Genomic DNA, 20,717 nt, shown 5'->3' with positions numbered 1-20,717 from the left:
ACATAAACACTATTAGAATGCTCTCATACACGCTACTACATACTTTGTATGAAAGCTTTTGAGTAGATTATATAAGAGGTCAATGTTTTCACTAGTTTATGTGAGAGCTTTTTACTAGTGTTTGTGTGAGGTTTTCAGTATATTATATGGAAGAGTGTAATTTAATATGTGTATATGCAAGTTAATTCTGATTTATGTCCCTGGGGGCACCTCATAGTAATTTAATATGTGTATATGCAAGTTAATTCTGATTTATGTCCCTGGGGGCACCTCATATGAATAGGTGAATGACTGAATGTAGTGTAAAGTGCTTTGGTCAAGTCTCCTGACTTGAATAAAGGCGCTATATAAGTACATGCCATTTACCATTTAAATGTGTGCGAGAGCGTGCATGAGCCCATTTCTCCTTGTGTTCAAAAGTTTCTGTTTGCATCGCTCATACAAGGTTAAGCCCGGCATACACTGCATGATTTTTTCCCCCTTTTTGGAACAATTCTCCAGTTGTGCGAGAATTTGACGGGGCTGAGTTTCAGCCTCATCGTGCGTCGTGTAGTATACATGGGGTAACGGGGGGCGATCAATTAAATTAAATTCAGTTTATTTATATAGCGCCAAATTCACAACACAAGTCATCTCAATGCACTTTACAGTTCAACCAGATCATACAGTCAATTGATTCAAATGATCAGGAATCGTAAGGTTGGGAGAAAATCAAACATGTTTGAAATTCAGTCGACCGTGCATTGTGAGCTGTAAACTTTTAAACCATGCGGTTTCGTGGTACAGTTTGAGCGGTAGCTGCATGCAATGATTAAAAATATCCTATAGTGTATGTCTGGCTTAACTTTCCAAAAAAGATTTGGAATTTTCCCACTATGGCAGATTCACCACCGGTAAGTGAAAATGGGGACGAGCACGTAGGACGGCCTTACTTAAACATATCACCAGAACGATTGACAATTAGGAGGACTTATTTTGATGATCCACCCAGAAAAAGAACATCCTCCACTATTCCTTTAATTAGGCCACGATATGTGAAAAATCCTGGCTTAATCCTATATCTTGGTTTCATGAAAAAGGCCTCTGGACAGTATACAGAGCATAAAAGGGGAAACCAGAGACACAGCAAGGGCAATGCAGAGATCCGTTACTCCAACCTGCTCGCCTCTGGACAGTGGGATTACTATGGAAGCACTGAACAATCCAACCACCACTGAGGGTGACATGCAAACATAAACACTAGTACAGCAACCATGCAGCCTGTAACAACATTTTTTATTTATGTTTCTTTCCCCCAGGAGAAAAGGTGTTTGTTCCTAAATGTGCTTCTGATCAGTCTTCCATTAGTCATGGATCATCAGACTGCAGCAACCCTAATAAGGTCAAAGATTTTATGAATGCATTGTCTATTTTAGGCATCTTTTCCCTGTCATCCTATTTCTGCATGGCTTTTCTTTCTCCCAATTACCTTAAAAGTTCTGTACCCAATCATGTTGAACTGGACCTCATGACAGTAAGCGCGTTTTCAGGGGTTGCCTCAAAAAAAAAAAAAAAAAGCTAAATTCTGTATAAAGACAATTAATATTTCTGCTTATAATGTAATCTTTTTTTAATGATTTTGACTAAATTTGTCCCACAGAAACGGAAATTAATGAATAAACCAACCTTGTTTCATCTTCATTTAATATACCTTTAAAACACAGAAAAAAATGGATTTCTAATAATCATTCCCATGATATAAATCTTAGATTTATCTACAGGTTATCATTAATTTACATTTTTCAAAATTCAAACCCTTTATTGCCATGTTTATGTTGCTGTATTGATATGAACGAATTTACCAGATTAAAGTTATTTCCTAAACATATTACCTGCATAGATTTTTTTAAATGCAAAACTTTATATTTCATTTTGAAATTTTTGAAAAATAAATAATTAGTTTCTCTTTTGGTTTAATTATTTATTTTTCACATTTAATTGAATTAAATAATTCACTGAGCAAGGAAAACATAATTTGGGGAAATTTTAGAATTGAGATGTGGAACTTCTAGCACAGATGATCCTAAATGATGACCTGAATTTATTTATTTCTTGATGCCTTTTAGAAAATATCTTAACTGTCAGTTCAACAAAAGCTTCAAATATTTTTTAAAAATCATTCTAGGAGATCTTGAAGCCTTTGTTATTAAAGGATAAATAATGCTAATCTAGTTAATAAATGGAAGCACAGTACCAAGACTGCGCAGAATAACCTCATAAATGATGACTTGCCTTGAAAAAGGCATATTTCAGCATCATGCTTTTAGATTTGGAGAACAACACACAGCATCATGCAGTGGGAACACTTTCCTTAAGTAAGAGACAGGGAAGCTTCTCAGACCATGGGAGGATGGATGGAGCTAAGCACAGGAGAACCCTTGAAGACAACCTGTTAAGAGTTTAGACTGGATGTTCATGAATACATAATCCCTGTGGTGAAACATGGTGGTGGAAGCATAATGCCAGGGGATGCTTTTCTTCCACCGGAACAGGAAAGCTGGCCAGAGTAGATAGAATATAGCGGAAGGAAGTCATGTTTGCAGTTTCAGTCTCTAGTTAATAGTAAAAACAAACGTCAAAAGACAAAGATGGTTGAAGCACAAGAAGAAAGAAGGTTTGGATAATATTGCAAAGAAAGGAGTAGAGATGTTGCACCTCCAAGCTTCTACAGATAAAGTCGACAGCAGAACCTGCTCTGATCTTACAACTTGTTAAAAAAAAAAAAACTGGTTCTATTGAGACAGAGGCCTTTATGTGCAGCAAAGCCACGGAGCCGGTACATATTTATAAAAAACATCGCATGCATGTCTTTAGATGTTTATAAATGAGCAAGCAGCTTAGATGTAACATTGCAATAGTAATGACTCCTCTGCACCTTCTGCCGGAACAACAGCGTCAACAAAGGCTTTGGTCCTGAATGACTAAACTTCAGCTTCTCAGATGTTGGTCCGACAGACCTCTCTCTGTTCTTCTTCTCCTCTCTGCATTGGCAGCAAAAATCAGCACATCAAATAAACACGGAGAGGGGAAACATGTTTGCTTTGGAGACGGCAAAGCAGGTCACGGACAATGGATACACGTGAAGTGTGGGCGCAAAAAGAAAGCAATTCCAATGCAAATAAGTGTGGAGGCCTCTGAAATCAAAACTGATTCAGGAATGTAATAACAGCTTTAAATTTTATTCAAGGGAGGGAAAAAAAATACCAGGAGGCTTTGAAAATGATCAGCATTCAAGCTGCAGCATCTATCGAATACACAAACTGACAGGAGATCATCATAATCCTCTATCGTATTTTCTGACTTATAATAAAAAAAGTGGGAGGACTTTGGTTTGATATGTGAATCCTTAAGTGGGACAGAGGATAAAACACGAAATGTTGGCTGAAACGGAAACATCAAGGCCTGTGGCTTCACCCTCAACCTGAGGTCTAAGCAATCTAGTCACAGCACGCGTTATCCGAGCCGACCGCAAACCCCTGGCTGCTCTCTGCACTCCAAACGAGGGTCTGGACACAGACCCGATGTAAAATAATTATGGGGGGCGATGGGAATTCAAGGTCTTTGACTCTTGTTACAGCCTAATCTTGGTTAACACACACTCTGTGGTCAGAGGGAACAGCACGACTTCCTCAGATTAAAGAAATCGATTAAAGATGATGAAAAAACAAGCGAAGAATGAGGAGGGAAAAAAAAAGTATGACCAAAAATGATGCAAAGTGTTTTTATTACAAATGATTTTATAAAAAAAATAAAATAACATCCAGCAGTTCACAAAAAAAACGAATAAACGAACACTTTAGCTGGACAATAAAAATGTTACACTGAAACAAGAATAAAAACAACTAGAATAAATATTTTATATGCCACGAGGGTAAAGCAGGGCATTAAACGTAAAGATGACTGGCCCAGTGGAGTGTTAATGAGAGGGAACTACAATGCTCACTTTTACTGGAAAATATCATCCTTCTTCTCCCAGAATGTCTTCATTTATACCGTTACCTGTGAAAAGAACATCAAAAAAGAAAATATTATTATTCACAAACAGATGCAGACAGATGTTTACCTTTACAAGTGCATTGCTTTAAAATACCCAACTAAACAGAAATAAACAGTAATCCTCAATTTACCTCATTAGAAGCACAAACATCAATAGAATTTATTTATTATTTATGGCACAGGCTCAGACAAAAGAGCAGGAAAATAAATTCAGAAAGTAGGAATTGGTTATAAGCCTCTTTTACAGTGATACTGCTGACTAAAAAGGCACATTTGCAGTTTGCTGCCACTTATTCTGTAGTCAGATTACCGTAGACCAAAAGGATTGTTTCTACATTGGCCTGAGCACATTGGCGAAAGAATTGTGATGTGGGGGTGCGAAAATTCCTCAGAGTCTAATCTAAAAGAGTCACTTTACAACATACTCTGATACATCGGCCAGCCGATACTTTTAGGCCGATAAAAGCGTTTGTTTTTTTTTGTAACAAAATCAACCGATCATGTGTCGAAGCAATGTTTCCCCCTGCATTTGATATCCATTGTTAATGTTTTCTTTGATTTATTAATAACTGCTGTTTTTGTTTGAATTAAGAATAGTGTTCGATATTTTATGGTTAGCCATGTTTCCATCCAAATATGATCCAAATATTGAGCAAACTTTTTAAAAGTAGTAAAAGCCAGACACAAAACCCATCTGTTCCATTTTGCTTATTTTTTAATAAACTGCTCTTGTCCCTATCCATAACTGTTTTTATGTTCCTGTATTTGTATTTTCATTTTTATTTTTATTTTTTGTAAAGTGACCTTGAGTGTCCAGAAAGGCGCTGTTAAATCAAATGTATTATAAAAAAAAAGAATGTTTCCACCAATTTGAGCGAATAAACAAGGCCAAGCAAAGCATAATGTCATCATTGTAGCGCAGAACACAGAGCTTTTAATAATTATTTTGCAATTGGGTAATTCGTATTTATTTTATCATGGTAGCAAGTCTTAGTGATGGTTTATGCCACCTGGAGATGCTGAGAGAGAAATGTGTTTCTAATGCAGCATTTCAGATGTCAGTGGCGGTGGAAACAGCTAATCAGTCGAGTGGGGAAAACATTCACAACATCATAACTCATAAAAAAAAAAAAAATGCATTTAGTGCATTTCTACTTTTTTTGAAAAAGTAAAAAAAACGAAATTTAGTAACTTGAACTATAAACTTTTCTAATCTGATACTTGTAATTGAGCAACAACAATAACAAAAGATGCTAACTGTTTCATTTTGACATGTAAAGGTCATATTACAGCAACATACCATGAGATATTGGTTTAAAGAATCGGTCCCAAACAATTGGCACATATCAGGGATCAGTTTAACTGATGCAGATAATCGGTATCGGCCTTAAAAAAAACTGTGGATTGCTGTAGTTAATGGCTGATCAAAAATAATAACTGTAGAGAAGTCCTGGTATCTCTTTTTATATTTAGGTCTTATTAGCTCTTTATCACATTCATTGGCAGCAAATATCAGAAAAGTTTAAAATAGCTACAAATCTTTATGGAAAGCTGCATCTCCAGAGTAAATAAACAGGATTCTGCATTCTGTACCTCCTGTTGCGACAGGCATCCAGGTCTTCCTGTAGCAAAGAGGCCGTCTTCTGGAGGAAGCCGACCTACAGCAAAGACAGACGCGAGATGTAAAACATGGTGCAGCCCACCTGAAGATGGGCTGCTGGTGTATACAGAGAGAAGGAAGCAGGAGACTGGTTTGAGGCAGAGAAGGCTGGATTGGTCAAGCTAGATGTGCTTTTTGCTGGTGTTGGGTAGCTGAATAGGGAGAGTGGAAGAAAAGGCTGCTTGTTAAGTCCAGGGGTCAAGACAGCAGGGGCCGAGGGGTCAGGAGATCAGGGCAGCAGGGTTAAAGCACACTGGGACCACAGGGCACATTATGGGCCTGGGTTAGCAGAGAGTTTGGCCACTGTGAGAGGAGGCAGCACTGCTCTTTTGTTTGGCTACAAATTGTAAGTTTATTTATGAAGTGCAGCTTTAGTCTGAAGTGAAAATAAACCCCCATCTACATTTACTTGGCATCCAGCGCCTGGCAGAATAATCACAGCTCCAGAAGAATCTGTATTGTTCTGGGACGTGCGTACTGGAGGCGAGGGTGCATTCCTTTAGTGGGGGAGACCTCAGCTTGAATTCTAGTGTTTCATTTTAAATATATGCAAAACTCTCCCAAGATGTGGTTGCAATCCTCCTGAGACACAGAAACTCTACATACCTGCTTTTTTCCCCCCTTCTCTACTCCAAAACAACACATTAGTGTGTATTAACTCAAAATGCTGTGTATGATATGAGAGGCAGCTCTGGTCATGGATTACACTTTATAAACATTTCTGATCACAGCACTTTCGTTTTTGTGCTGAAAAGGGATCTTTGAAATAGATTCAAACAAGGAGCGGGTATAACATGAAACCTTTTTAGCCTGGAAGCTCTTATTAGCTAAATTATTCACAGAGTAAACACTGAGAAGAGGTCCTTAGGTTTAACTATCCATGTAAAACGTGTCAGAGCCCTGATCAAACAAGGTAACTATAGAGTCACAGCTCCTCGTCAAAACTGGAAAAAATAATGCTTCAAAGAAACAGATTTACATCAAAATGATTAAAAACAGACTCATTTAGATTAAGTTGGAACCAGTGCTGTTTTCATCAACGATGAGGATGATAAAATTATTTCGTTGAGGATCCTTTTTTTTCATGACGATAATGAAAACTGACGAGCTAAACATGGACCTTTGTTGACGAAAAACTTGAGAGTTATGGGTGTGAGTTTTAGTCAACCAGACGAGAGTAAATAAAAAATAGCGGGTAGTTGTGAGACAATTAAAATGCATCATTGTGTTGTAATCTGCTGCGACGTGCAGATTCTGCCTGACCACAGATGGATCATGGACCTGAAATAATCCAGAACATTCCAGGTTTCTGACAGAAGATCTGTACTGCACGCTGAACTCTGACAAACTGTTCTTCCAGCTGTGCTTGTGCAGAAATTCCTGCTCTTCCTACTTAACAAACTACCTATATGTGGCTGATCATCCTCTGCCAAGTGTAAAAAATTCTTCTGTCCAACTATCAAGATTTTATTTCTTCCAGCTCACAAGAGATGATGCTAAACATTCTTTCATTTCTACCAAAAGGAATCCCTTAATTATATCCAAAAATAATATTTAATTGCATTCTGTTCATTTTTGGAGAAAGAGTCAGGTAAAAAGGTACATAGATCTTTGAATATTTCTCTCTCATTGTTCTCGTTTCTATCTATTTAAATATGATGTAAATGTTTCCTTGTATTGTCATTAAAACATTTTCTCTGTTTCCTTTAAATATGTCAACATATTAGTTAACATATTCATTCAATTTAGGTCTGGATTGCCATAGAATTACAAAGCAATTATGTAGGTTCTCTCTGTATTTTTTTTTTATTATATCAAAACCCTACGAATATAAATCTCTTGGTAACCAAGGGGTAAATTGAAGAAATAAAGCCAAAATTGCCAAAGTAGAAAGAAGAGTGTTTTTGTTCTTTGTTTCTTGGAGCAACGAAGATTTTATTGACCTATGTGTAATGCATAATTCATAGTAGATCAGGAAGTGTTTGCTTTGGGATGGAAACCTTTTATGTCTAAAACCATTCCTTTATTGTACATTTTATTAGCTTGTCTGTCTGCTATATTAACAAATATGATGTGTTGAAGTAGATCTGCTGTTTTCACAGCTTTTGTGAGACACTTTTGTATAAAGTGGGTCATTAATTCATAAAAAGTTTATTTGAATTCTATAAATCAAAGTTTTCTGCCCAACAGCAATGATGAACTGCACGGCAGCATTCTATACCCAGCTATTGTACTATCTATGCTAGAGCTGTCAGTCTGGTAAAGAATCTGGTTGTTTTTGCAACACAAAACCTACTAAAACTATCACATATCGTAATGACGAAAATGCAATTAAAACTAGTGATAGTTTTCGTCCTGAAGACTAAGACTACATCTAAGATGGCTGTCAAAAACAAAACTGTTTACAACAAGATAAATGTGTGAAAGGATCTGATCCCTCGCTCTGATTAACTGCACATACAGAAGCAGAATAAATGATCTCAGACCAAAGCTGTCCTCCACTGAAGCAGAGATTTAACTACTATGAGCGAGGTAGATTATTATGTTCAGTGCATTTGCTAATGGCCTCCCCGGGTTCTTTGAATAACAATGATCAATTTTGGCTCCAATGTAAAAACAGATTATCTTAATATATTTCAAACATCAGGAGCAGACCTTTGACAGGACAGAACTTCAATCAGCAGTAAGTGATGGTGGTGAGGGGACGACGGACAGAGGAGGCACAGTGAACGGCTACCTGCAGTAAGATGGACTGATTTCACTACATTTCAGAACTGAACACCTTGGAAATCTGATAATAGGTCAGTAAGATCACTTTGATTGATGTCATATGGTCCAATTACTTTATAGACTGTTATAAATTCAGAAAACCATATTTTGATGTGTAATAATCTAGAGACTTTGACAGTTTTCTTAGTTTACAGAAGACTTTATTTGTTAACATATTTAAAATAGCCTTTTTTTTTAATATAAAAAACAAGCTTTAGGTTGTTTTAACTGATCATTAGGTACAAAATGAATGAAAAATAGTCTTTGGAATTAAAGATCGAATTTTGTTTATCAGATGATTCAGATTTGATCACGATTGCTCACATTTTTAGAAGACAATCAGAAGAAAATGGTTGCATGCAGTGCAGCTGCATGTGCTGTTAAGTCATATGTAATTAGATAACTTTCTCATGCAGGCGGAATTTTCAACAAGTTAATGCGGTTTTATTCTTGATGTTTTTTAGATTTTGTCTGCTTTCTGAAACGCTGCTTTACAATGCCTTGCAAAAGCGTCCATCCCCTTTGAACTTTGACCTTTTGCCACATTTCAGGCTTCAACAACTGGGACACAATCATGAAGTGGAATTCAATTTATTGGATAATTTCCAACTTTTTTAACAAATAAAAAAAAAGACAAATCATTGTGCAAAATGATTCACCCTCCTTCAGTTATTACTTTGTAGAGAAGCTTTTGCTGCAATTAAAGCTGCAGGCCACCTGGGGTATGTCTATTAGTTGAGCACAACAAGAGACAGAAAGTTTTTAGCTCAGTAAGGTTGGATGGAGAGCGTTTGTAAAGAGCAGTTTTCAGTTCTTTCCACAGATTCTGGTCAGGTCTGGACTTTGACTTGGTCATTCTAACACCTGGATATGTTTATTTGTGAACCATTCCATTGTAGATCTTGCTTCATGTTTAGGATCACTGTTTTGTTGAAAGATAAATCTCTGTCTCAGTCTCAGGTCTTTTGCAGACTCTTTTCTTCCAGAATGCTCCTGTATTTGTCTCCATCCATCTTCCCATTAATTTTAACCATCTTCCCTGTCCATGCTGAAGAAAAACAGGCCCGAACCATGATGCTGCCACCACCATGTTTGACAGTAGGGATGGTGTGTTCAGGGTGATGAGCTGTGTTGCTTTTACACAAAACATAACCGTCTCTCACATGTTTGCTGTGTTTCCCAGGTGGCTTGTAGCAAACTTTAAATAAGACTTTTAATGGATATCTTTCAGAAACGGCTTTCTCCCATAAAGGTCAGGTCTGTGCAGTAAACGACTGATTGTTGTCCTATGTACAGAGTGTCCCACCCCAGCTATAGATCTCTGCAGTTCACCGAGAGTGAACATGGACCTCTTGGCTGCATATCTGATCAATCAATCAATCAATCAATCAATCAATCAATCAATCAATCAATCAATCAATCAATCAATCAATCAATCAATCAATCAATCAATCAATNCAATCAATCAATCAATCAATCAATCAATCAATCAATCAATCAATCAATCAATCAATCAATCAATCAATCAATCAATCAATCAATCAATCTTTATTTATATAGTGCTTTACAACAGCATCTGCTGAACCAAAGTGGTTTCCATAAGTGCAATAGAAACAGTTTCAACACAATAAAAAAAAAGTCTTCTCCTTGTTTCAGCTGAACTTTAAGAGGGACGGTCGGGTCTTCCTAGATTCGCTGTGGTCTGATACTCCTTCCATTTAAATACTATCATTTGCACGGTGCTCATTGGGATGTTTAAAGCTTGGCAAATCTTTTTGGATCCAAATCCAGGTTTAAACATCTCTACAACAGCAGCTGAGACCTGCCTGGTGTGCATTTACTTGATTACACACAGTTGGATTCCATTTATCATCCTCACTGAACTTTTGGAGAGAGTTTGCTGCACTGAAAGTAAAGGGGGCAATTCATTTTGCACACCCTGGGCTTCAGTTTTTATATATTTTTTAAAAAGTTTAAAATTTCCAATAAATGTTTCACCTATGATTGCGTCTCATTTGTTGTTGATTCTTCACAAAAAGTAGAATTTTATATCTTTATGTTTGAAGCCTAAACGTTGCAAAAGGTCAAAAAGTTCAAGAAGAACAAATACTTTTGCAAGGCGCTGTATCAATATTAACATGTTCTGTACAGCCAGTGATTCTGTGGTCACGTATAAAAAGAGAAATCCAGACTTGTCAACCAGTGATAATATTTAGGGAAAAAGGCTTCTAAAAAAACAGCCCTGAGGCATTTAGAGGCTGAGCTTCTATAAAAAAACAGAATAAACAGAAAAAAACACTTTCAAATGTACAGCAATGGACCACCGCCAAAGGATTGTTGCCAGAAGCTGTGATGCAATGCATGAAAATATTGACATAAGATTCAGCAGAATTATGCAGAATTTTATTTATTTTCACCAAATAATTTCTCACCTGAGCTTTCAGGTAGGTGATGGTGTCTTCCAGCTCCTGCCTGAGATCTGCTGGCATCAGACCTTTGATCTTCTCCTCGTACTCCTGATGCACCTTCGTCACCTGGGAAGGAAAAATCCCTTTTTAATAAAAATGTGCAGAAACATTCCAGAATAGCAAACAAAAAAAGATGCTAATGTAAATGAGAGAAAGGTGCAACGATCAAAATCAGAGGATCCCTAAAAAATGAAATTGATTTCACTAAATCAACTTTAAAATTTGAACTTATTTAACTCTTACAAGCAGAGTGATATATTTAAAGCATTTTAAAGTCACTCTGTGAACAAACGGCTTCTTTAGCAACAGCTCCTTAATAATTAGGGCTTACAGCTCACTAAAACTTCTTCCTCTGAAAATCAGAATTGAATTTAAAAATCAATAAGAAGGGGAGATTTTATTTAACCTGTCAGCCTTTTTTAAAAGTATGTACTATTACAATTCAATAAACATACTTCAAAGTTATTCGCAGCTCCTTCTGCATGAACTGCTGCGTCAGACCTGTTAGGTGCATGGAATGTGTTGAGGAGCCCACATTATTATGATTGTGTGCCTCTCCACTCTTATTTCACAAATACATTGTAAAAATCTACTTTCAACAAACAAAAAATGAATATTTTACCCTTGAGCAACATCTCAGACAATATTCTCCTTAGGTCCTAACAGAGATGTCTGACATTTTCTCTGGACAACAATTAGCAGAAGCTGAACTGGTGTAAATCGTGTAATGTCGTGTCTGTGTGTGATTTAGCTCTTTAAGCTAAGGGTAAAGCACATATGTTGCTTCAAAATTCTTCTGCATTCATTTTAAGTGTTTCCTTCCACTAAACTTTCCCTTAATATGCGGGTAAAACCGCTCTGAACAAACAGCTCCTTTACCATTCTATGAACTGTCTGCAGAAGAATATATTTTATGTGACTTTGGAGACCAACATGTCTGCCTAACATTACTGTTTTTAAAATGGACTTTGTAATGATTGTTCAAAAGTTTAGAAAATTAGTTATGCAGACTCTCTTTACTGTAAGCCATTATGAATTAAATAGAACAAAAAATAAACCAATTACATGTATGAGTATATGAGTCCCAGTCTTTGAACTGAGATCCTGCATCAGATGAACTTTTGATGATATTCTACGTCTTTAGGACCTGTAAATCATTAATCTGACAGTGTTCCTGCTGAGTAAGTGTTTCTGCCTGCCTTTGACTCCAAGGTGCTGCAAGCCAAGCAGCAGCTGACTTGGTGGAGGGTCACGCACACGCACTGAGGGTTTCCCCTCTTTATTCTTAGTTTTCTTGCTTTTCACAGCTCCTTCACATCCCTACAGGGGGTCCAGCAGGGTTGGCATACCCAGCTCTATACGACAACCCCCCCCACCCAGCGGTTGTTGGCCACTGAATCTGACGTACAAAGCATTGACGAGGGTTTGGAAGAGGACGGATGACATGAAAAGCAGCGGCAGCTCATAGCCAGAGAGCTATCTCCACTGGGGAGGACTGGAGGAAGTCTGTCTGGGGCTAAATTACACTCTGCCAAACCAGAGTCTGATTATAGAAGTTGAAAAGGGTTTGGTTAGTGCAACCCCCACTTCTTACCCACAAACACACATGAATGGAAGCGCTGGTATACACGCTGCAGACATGCATGCACAAACTGAGCTTTTTACGGTACTGTAAAAGGAGTTTATAGCATTCTAAAGAGTGTCTGAATCAATTAATTCAGAGCTCGATGAGCGCTTTAACACAGCTCAAAGCATTAAAAGTAAGGGGGGGGGGACAGTTTTCATCCACATATTTTAAGGTGCAACCAGGGAGAGAGTCTGTGTGTGGCAAAGCCAGAGTCCAGCCGAAGCCCAATCTGCTCTTTCAAGTGAGGAGAGCATGAATAAAGTGATGGGGGGAGGGTTTAAAAAAATAAAATAGATCTGCTCCCCTAAAATAATCTTCCTGTTGTGGATTTAACTGATTGTTCTGGCTTTGGCTAATTAATCTTCCTGGGCACAATGAAAGGGATTGGGGAAGCACTTCAAAGCAACCCTTGGTATAAATGATCCCTACATGAGGCAGCTCACTTTGTCTCGGCACAGTGTGCAGCAGATTAGTCTGGCACAACTTTGCCAATTTCTCCAGCCTCCTTTCAAACCTATTCATTTTAAAGTGTTGGAGCAATTACAGTGGGTTAGGAATCCATCAGTTTAGAAAATATGTTATTTTTCTCCTGTTGTGTGAGAATGAGGTCGGGAACGGTTTAAAAGGCAACCTTTTTAAACAACAAAAAACAACAAAAAAAAAACAGGTTGTAGAAGCTTTAATTTTAACGTCCTTAAGACGACTATCTCTATCTATAGCAGCTTCTGTAGTCATAACAGAATGGAAGGCCAAGACAAAACATACTTCACTGCCTCAGACCGAAGCAATAAACAATGGTTGAATAAACACGTCCAACCGCTCTGAATACAAGTCTCAGATTCTTCAAAAGCCCGGCTCCTTAGTTTTGCATTCTTGATTCGTGTATGGTGCCGCCACCGCAGCAATGAGAGGTCCGCTTGGGCTAAATTATAAGCTCTCTTGTGGCAATGCTGTCTCCATCTTCTGCCCCATACATACATTGGAATGAGGGAGGCTCCAACAGTATATTCACAAAGCTGCAGGGGGAAGCGGATCACATACTGTACGTTGTCCTGTTAAGTATATATAGAGACACTGACAATTTTTTTCTGTTTCTCACTTATAAAAACAGATGATACTGCACTTTGTTAGTGCAGATCTGTGGAAACATAAGGATGCATTTTAAATAAAAAACAAAACAAAAATATAACTGTTAAGTCTTCTGTACACTCCATAAGTCTATACAGGTTTATCTTCAGTAAATTGGCTTTCTAATCTAGACTTGAACTAAGTAATTCTAGCACATGAGCAGTAAGAAGATATTCCGACTCTAACTACTTCTCTTTAAGCATTTTTGTGTATTTAGCTCAATCCATCTTTCCTTTAACTCTGCTCAGCTTTCCCTTTTAGTGCAAAGGAAGATATTCCCGCAGCATGATGGATCCACTTCCATGTTTCACAGTGGAGGGGGTTTGTATTCTGCCACTTTTGAATGTAGATAATATTTAATCTCTGCAGTTCCTCTAGTTACTAAGGTTCTGTTGGCTGCATCTCTGATTAATGGGCCATAATCTGTACATCAAAACAACGATGATGGCCTGAATGTTAGAAAAAGAAAAGGATATTATCTTCTCACTTAATTTGCTTTACATTGGACATTTCTACCTGATCTGCCTGATCTGTTCCTTTGTCTTAATGATGTTTCTTCACTAAACCTAATAAAAAACCTAAGAGGCCTTAACAGAAAAGCCTTAGTTACACTGGGAATGAATTACACAGGTAGTAACTGGATGGACTGTGTTCCGTTTAAAGGAATTGAAGCAAATGGGGTTGAAAAAAATGGACATACGTTTTTTGTATTTTGTATCTATTCGATAAAAAATAGAAAAGCAGTTCCTCCTTGTCCTTCCAACTTAATCAGAATGGTGATCAATCAAATGACATCTGAGGAAAAAAATAGTGAAAAACTGCAAAACAGGAAATAGTTTTGCGGCCCTCCTCGCAGACACTCATAGTTTTGTTATTGACCATCTAACTCAGAGCATGTGGGGAGAAGCAGCAGTCTGTCATAACAATATCTCTGTTGTTTGAACCTGTGCTTGGCTAACACTCTCCAAGGAGTTAAACATGCAAAACAGAAGCATCTGACTTCCCAAAAGACGGCTGACTTGTTTCTTTTCAAAGACAACGCTCCTGCAGCTTTGCATTCTCTTCCATGGGTCCTCCCTCTGCATCTCTCTTCTTCTTTCATGCAAGCACACTTTTTTTCTTTCAACATCTTTTTTACAGCAAAGGCATGTTTGTTTTCCCGACAGGCAGAAAGAGACGTGTGATGACATCTGGGGGGGGGGATGCTCCTCAGCGATTGCAGAAAAAGTGAAATGTCTTTGAACAACGTTGCTGATCAAACCCGTCACGAGGGCTTGGTCACTGACAGACTCCAGATGTGAGCAGAAAGGAGAGAAAGGAGAACAGAGGAGAGGGGACACATTTAAAACAAAAAAACTGTGCCACTATTTTCTCTTTCTAAAGACAAATCAAGTTTGATCCATGCAGACTATAAAAAAAATGTGATTTTGTTTGTTCCTGATGAAGTCCCATTTTGAAAACTGTAAGCAGCAGTCGTTTTCCCCTCCCAGTCATCTTAAAATGACAACTTTTCATCTATATATAGTCCTCAGATTGCGGTTTTGACTTTTTCTCATGTTTAGCGGCGTCACGCGGCATGGTTTGTGACAGCTGCCAGCAGAACGGAACAAGCCCTAAACACCTTTAACGTTCAAATGAAGTTTGTCACATCGCTGGAGAGGCTTGATGCATGCTAATGAGGCTGGTGTGTGTGGATGAAACAAATTGTGAGGGGAGGGGAGGCAGTCATTATTACATGTATTGTTCCCAGGTGACGAAAACCTTGTCAGAAACAAGAGGGTACATCTAAAACGCCAGCGTTCGGCAAGTTTGCACCTTGGCAACTAGAGTTGGAACTCAGAGCGTTTAGAAGAGTGATCAGGATTAAAAAACGTTTAGCTGTGAGATGAAAATGAATGCTGCCTAGAATGAGCCACACATCTCAATACAGTAATATAGGGATCCCATACATTATAGAAATACAAATTTCAGACTATTACTGACTCTACTTCCCAGAATTCCCAGTGAGCTATATTCATTTTAAAATATTGTGCATAAAATTCAGTATCAGTTTATGGCTGATATACATTATACATTGAGAAGGCTGTAAATATGGCGACAAGGTGAGAGTGGGAGTAGAGGACACAAGAAGGAAGGAAGGAGAGATATTAAAAAAGAAGAAAGGAAACTGATGAAAGATGGTAGGAGAGATGGAGGAAATACAGAAAGCAAAGAAGGACTGGAGAAAAGGAACATAAGGAGGAGGAAAGCAAGACAAGAAAGGAGAACAAAGATTAAATGGAGTAAATAGAGGGAAGGAAACAAGCAAGGAAAGAAATGAGATGAAAATGAAAAGTCGTCAAGGATTAAAAAATGAAGGAGACATGCAAGAAAATTATGTAATAAGGAATGATACAAGGATGGAAGAAAGATGGGAAAGAAAAAGGGGTTAAGACACAACAAAAATATGACAGAAGGAAGGAAGGAAGGAAGGAAGGAAGGAAGGAGAGCAAAGTAAAAAGGAGTCTAAAGATTTATCAAGGAAGGAAGGGAAGAGCAAAAGCAAAAGAAGGAAGGAATGAAAAACTTTGTAGAGTAATGAGCGCAGCAAGGATACAAGGAAGCAAAGACAAATGCATGAAAGAAAGGAAAGGGATAAGAGTTAGATGACAAAAAAAATAACGTCTGTTGTGTTAATATACTAATATTATACTATATACTAATATTTTCATGCTTATCCAGACATGTAAAAACTATCAATCAAAATCCAGACTTTTCCAGACTGTATAGAGGAATAAAGGACCGACTGCTGCCAGCTGATGTGATGTTCTTGAATGAAAACAACAAAAGAATGAATAATCTGTATACAGAAAACATTTGTGGACAGAAAACTGCAGTAATATATATATATATATATATATATATATATATATATATATATATATATATATATATAAGGAAAAGCAAACACATCTGTTGCTGGGAGAGGGATCTCTGAAACTTTTAGTTTTAACTGCCAGCCCTGTCTTCAGTTATTCACACAAAGACCTGCCCTCTCTAGGCCACCATCTTCAAGGAGAGATCAACCATGCAGCAGGCTGAGGAGATGGCGTTCTAGAGGCGAGGGCCCCAGTTAGAGCACGGCGAGCAACATCTGTGTGAAGTCTGGGCAGGAAAGCTGCATTAGCAGACCAGAGATCAGATTACAAAAGATACATTTGGCAGATAAACAAGAGCAATATGTGAGTGAGGAAGAAAAGGCAAATCAGAGTGCCCTCAACTATTAATGTACATGGACTGATGAGGGCTTAACTACCAACTAAAACACACACTGCAAGAGAGATTTGCTGTAAATACACACCAACCAGTGATTCAGACATTTTTTTTTGTTCATAGTCTTTTCTCTCTTCATATCTCTGCAGCAAATGTGAGAGAAAGAAAATATGCAGCAGATTAATGAAACGTGTTCAAAGCGGTGAATCATGAGCTGTTCACAACCTAAAAGTGGAACCAAAGGCTTGGTCACGTTCGTTGAGTTGTTTACTCAGACTTTGCTTCGACATGATGAAATCATGATGGAGCGGATTTTGGCACCAGGAAAAACAGAAAGGAAAAGGTTTCTTCTGGCCGTCTAAGTCAATCTGTCTAAGATAAAGAAAAACATTCTGCTGACCATAAGTGGGTCACACCGCTACACTCCATCAATCTGGGGTCTTTTAACGGCCAGTTGTTTCACTGGTTTTATTTAGAGGTATGAAAGTAAAGGGGCCACATTTACTAGATTTTTTTTTAAATTGCACCTTGTGGTGGAATTCATCTCAGTTCTATTAGAGGTATGAGTACTTTAGCGAGGCGTCATATGAAACAATTTAAAGAAAGAAAGATTAGATAACCTTGCAATAAACATAAAGGATACCCTGTAGCACAACAAGGTGTGGAGCAGTGGCTCCGGAGGACAAGTGAGCGCCATCAGCTCAATTTATGGCGGCCAGACAGGGAGACGTGCAAGGACTGTGTGAAGTGTGTGCAAGGGTCAGAGGGTGGATCAGAGGGAACAGGGGGGAACCGATGCCTTTGGTGTACATACCGCAGTACAAAGACCAACCTCCTGCCTGAGCACAGTCATTAGTTCTTTCTTCTCTGTGTGTGTCAAGGTCAAAACATAGCCTGATTACAGGGCAATCTCCACAGCCACGGGGTGTGTGTGTGTGAACCAGAGCGTCCCTTTTGAACACAGGCAGTGGTGGCATTCTTGGCTCTAGGCGCTGGCTCTTGAGGCCAGATCTCAAGGAATTTGGGAAATGTGCAAGGGGGCATATCGCTGACTGAACAGGAGAGAAGAGGTTGTAGGTGGGAGAGGGCAGGGGAGGAAAAAGGCTAAGAACATATGTTGTTTTTATTTTGTGGCCCCCTGGAGGACCAACTCTGAATAGTAAATCAGAAGAGAGGGGATTGCAACATGAAGTGATAAAGCAGGAAAAAAAAGAGGTGTTAAAGGGCGGGTTTTAAGAGCAACAGAAAAGGCTGCATGATCAAGAAGAATTTGAAGGCTGTGATGCAAAAGGCTGAAGGCAAAGTAAAAAAAAAAAAAGAGTGATGCAATGATGACAGCAAGCAGCAAATGCCTGCTGAAAAGAATGGAAAAGAAGAGACTGAAGGAAAACGACAAACAGGTTCCTTACCCTCTCTTCTGACTCCAGCTCTTTGCTGAGCAGCTTCTTCTCCGCACAGTGCAGCTGTCTCTGCAGGTTTTCCACCTTTTCTAGCAGAGCCTGGGAAAACAAAATGCCGCTCAGTTGGTTGAACCAAAAAAAAAAAAACCCCAACGGTTCATCATGGGTTAACATGTGACACAAGCTGATAGACACAAGCAGCTTAACGTTCAGATGGGACATAAAACCAAAAGAGAACCAGAAGAGCCATATTTTTTTATTCCAATCATGAGGAATTCATTTACAACCACAAAAAAGAAATGCAAGAGAACAATAAGAGTCTGAGTGTTTCTGAAAAGGTCTGTTCCTCTTCTCTTTGCCTGTAAGTGATAGAAAGGTGGAGTTCCTGAGTATAACCCAGATCCAGATGTTTTCAGCACAGATCTCATCTCTGATTAGTCGGTATGGAAAACAGAGAGAAGGATATGCACTCAAATGCAGGTGTGCATTCGTGCAGGCGAGCACCGCAGAAACACACACACGTGCATGAAGTGTGTGAGGCTCTGGTAACAATCAATATCGGCGGAATCGCCCCCACTGGAGCAGAGTGAGAGGGCCAGGTGTTGGTGGGATGACTCTCTGAGCAGAAGGAAACACAGTCCAGGTGATAGACGTGGCCACCTGATCTGCAGCCCACTCAACTGACATAAATCACACAGACTACAAAGCTTCAGGGCAAGAAGGAACCTCTGAGCTGCACCTCTCTGAGAGGTAAACAGCTGAAACTTGAGTCAGCCGTGTTATTAAATCCAGTCCGACAAACAGGAGCTGAATCTGGTGGAAAAATTCTCCTGATTTTTGGTCTATTCTATCAATACTTTTCAGATATAAGGAGTTCCATATGGATCTAGCCCAAACATTGAACCCATACCAATAATAGGTTGAATCATCATCAAGCCTTTTAATGAACTCTACCCTCCAAAAACCTTATAAAAGAAAAGTGTCCGAAGCTAAATTATAGGGACGCGGAAAACAAAATGAACGATACTCTAATCAAGCATAAAGTCTACTGTTATAATATGTTCCCATTGAAAATAAAGGATACTTGAAGAGTCTGGATTAAGAATTATTTAATAATCTTTTATCTGACAATAAAATTATCATTTAGATTTATGATCCCTTACCTTTCAGGTTGTGATGCTGACCTGGGAAAAGCATGTTTTAAGATTATTGTAATTCAAAGCCAAAGTTGAGTCAGAAATCATTGTCTTTACTGGAGGTGATTTGAGTTACGGTAAGTGTTGGATAAGATAGGTTAGGATGAGTGGGTCCAGATCTACACATAATCTCTATTAAGCTCATGCTAAAACAGTGCTAGCAATGTTCATTTGGTTCCAGGGTATTTTCATCAGGTTTGTGGAGTCAGCATAGTAGATGCTCCTAAGCTGCTCCCTGATTAATCCCTTTCATTATCAGATAAGAAGTTTGTCAATGTTATTCATTCATTTATCAATGGTTACGGCTGATATGATCATTTCAGGATGGGCTATGATGAACCAGCTTTACACTTTTCTTTCTCCAGCAGATTTATGTGATCAACTGATAATGATAGAATAATCCAGGGCCTTCAAGAGCCACTGTGCCGCATTGTGTCAGAGTGCTTTCCAATCTGAACAAAGCCTGGTGCTAGTATGCTAGTATGGTCGGATTCATTTAATTGCAAGCCCATCTAAATTGTGCATTATTATTATTTTTTAATAAACATATTTCAATGCAGTCTATGAATCTTGGGCATTTAAACCCAGACAATTGCCAGACATTTTGTCCCTTTCCCATTCTGCACTTTCGGAAAGTTGTGGAGGCATATTGCCTCAATACGTGTCCACTTTGGGTGAGAAAAAAAAACCTTCTTGTGATTATCCAAATTATTAATAAAAATCCCAGAAAAAAAGTCGACAGTTCTTAAAGTTTATTACAAAATAGAAAATACTGCAGTTCACTGTGATCATAGTATATTTTTTTTACAGCAGGACAGCTTTAAAAAAACAAACTGTAAGAAAAGGAAGTAAGGAATGTAGGAGCAAAGAAAGATCAGAGAGGAAGAACAGATGAAAAAACAATGGGGAAATTAGGCTAGGAGATACATGAAGGAAGAAAGGAAAGGTAGGAAGCAATAAAGAAAGCAAATTAAGCAATAATTAAAAAAATAGAGATAAAAAAAGAAATAAAAAAGAAGAGAAAAGAAAGGGATTAAGAAACCACATATGAAGGAAAAGGAAGAAAGGAAGGAGGTAAGGATAGAAGGAGGAAAGGTGGGGGTCATTTGGAACGTTGAAAAAAATTAGTTACCGGTTTCCCAGTAAACGCTGGAATGAAAAAGTCATGGTTTCTCCACCCTG

At 38.3% G+C, this 20,717-nt stretch overlaps 1 protein-coding gene across 1 annotated transcript in view; it reads right to left on the bottom strand.

Moving 5' to 3' along the window:
* Positions 1-3,762: 3,762 nt before the first annotated feature.
* The window catches only part of LOC107092817 (centrosomal protein of 112 kDa-like), a gene marked incomplete at its 5' end in the record, with an annotated part of 37,560 nt that continues 20,605 nt past the window's right edge, over positions 3,763-20,717 (bottom strand). Inside the window, 4 exons of the mRNA XM_015387475.1 lie at positions 3,763-4,038; positions 5,629-5,693; positions 10,897-10,998; positions 18,349-18,438. Coding sequence (XP_015242961.1) covers positions 4,035-4,038; positions 5,629-5,693; positions 10,897-10,998; positions 18,349-18,438 — 261 coding nt within the window. The remainder of the gene's footprint in view (positions 4,039-5,628; positions 5,694-10,896; positions 10,999-18,348; positions 18,439-20,717) is intronic.

Source organism: Cyprinodon variegatus, unplaced genomic scaffold (genome assembly GCF_000732505.1).
Source record: "Cyprinodon variegatus isolate N-32 unplaced genomic scaffold, C_variegatus-1.0 Scaffold396, whole genome shotgun sequence".
Taxonomy (NCBI): Eukaryota; Metazoa; Chordata; class Actinopteri; order Cyprinodontiformes; family Cyprinodontidae; genus Cyprinodon; species Cyprinodon variegatus.
Note: the sequence above shows the minus strand (reverse complement) of the source record. Positions and strands in the feature narration are given on the sequence as shown.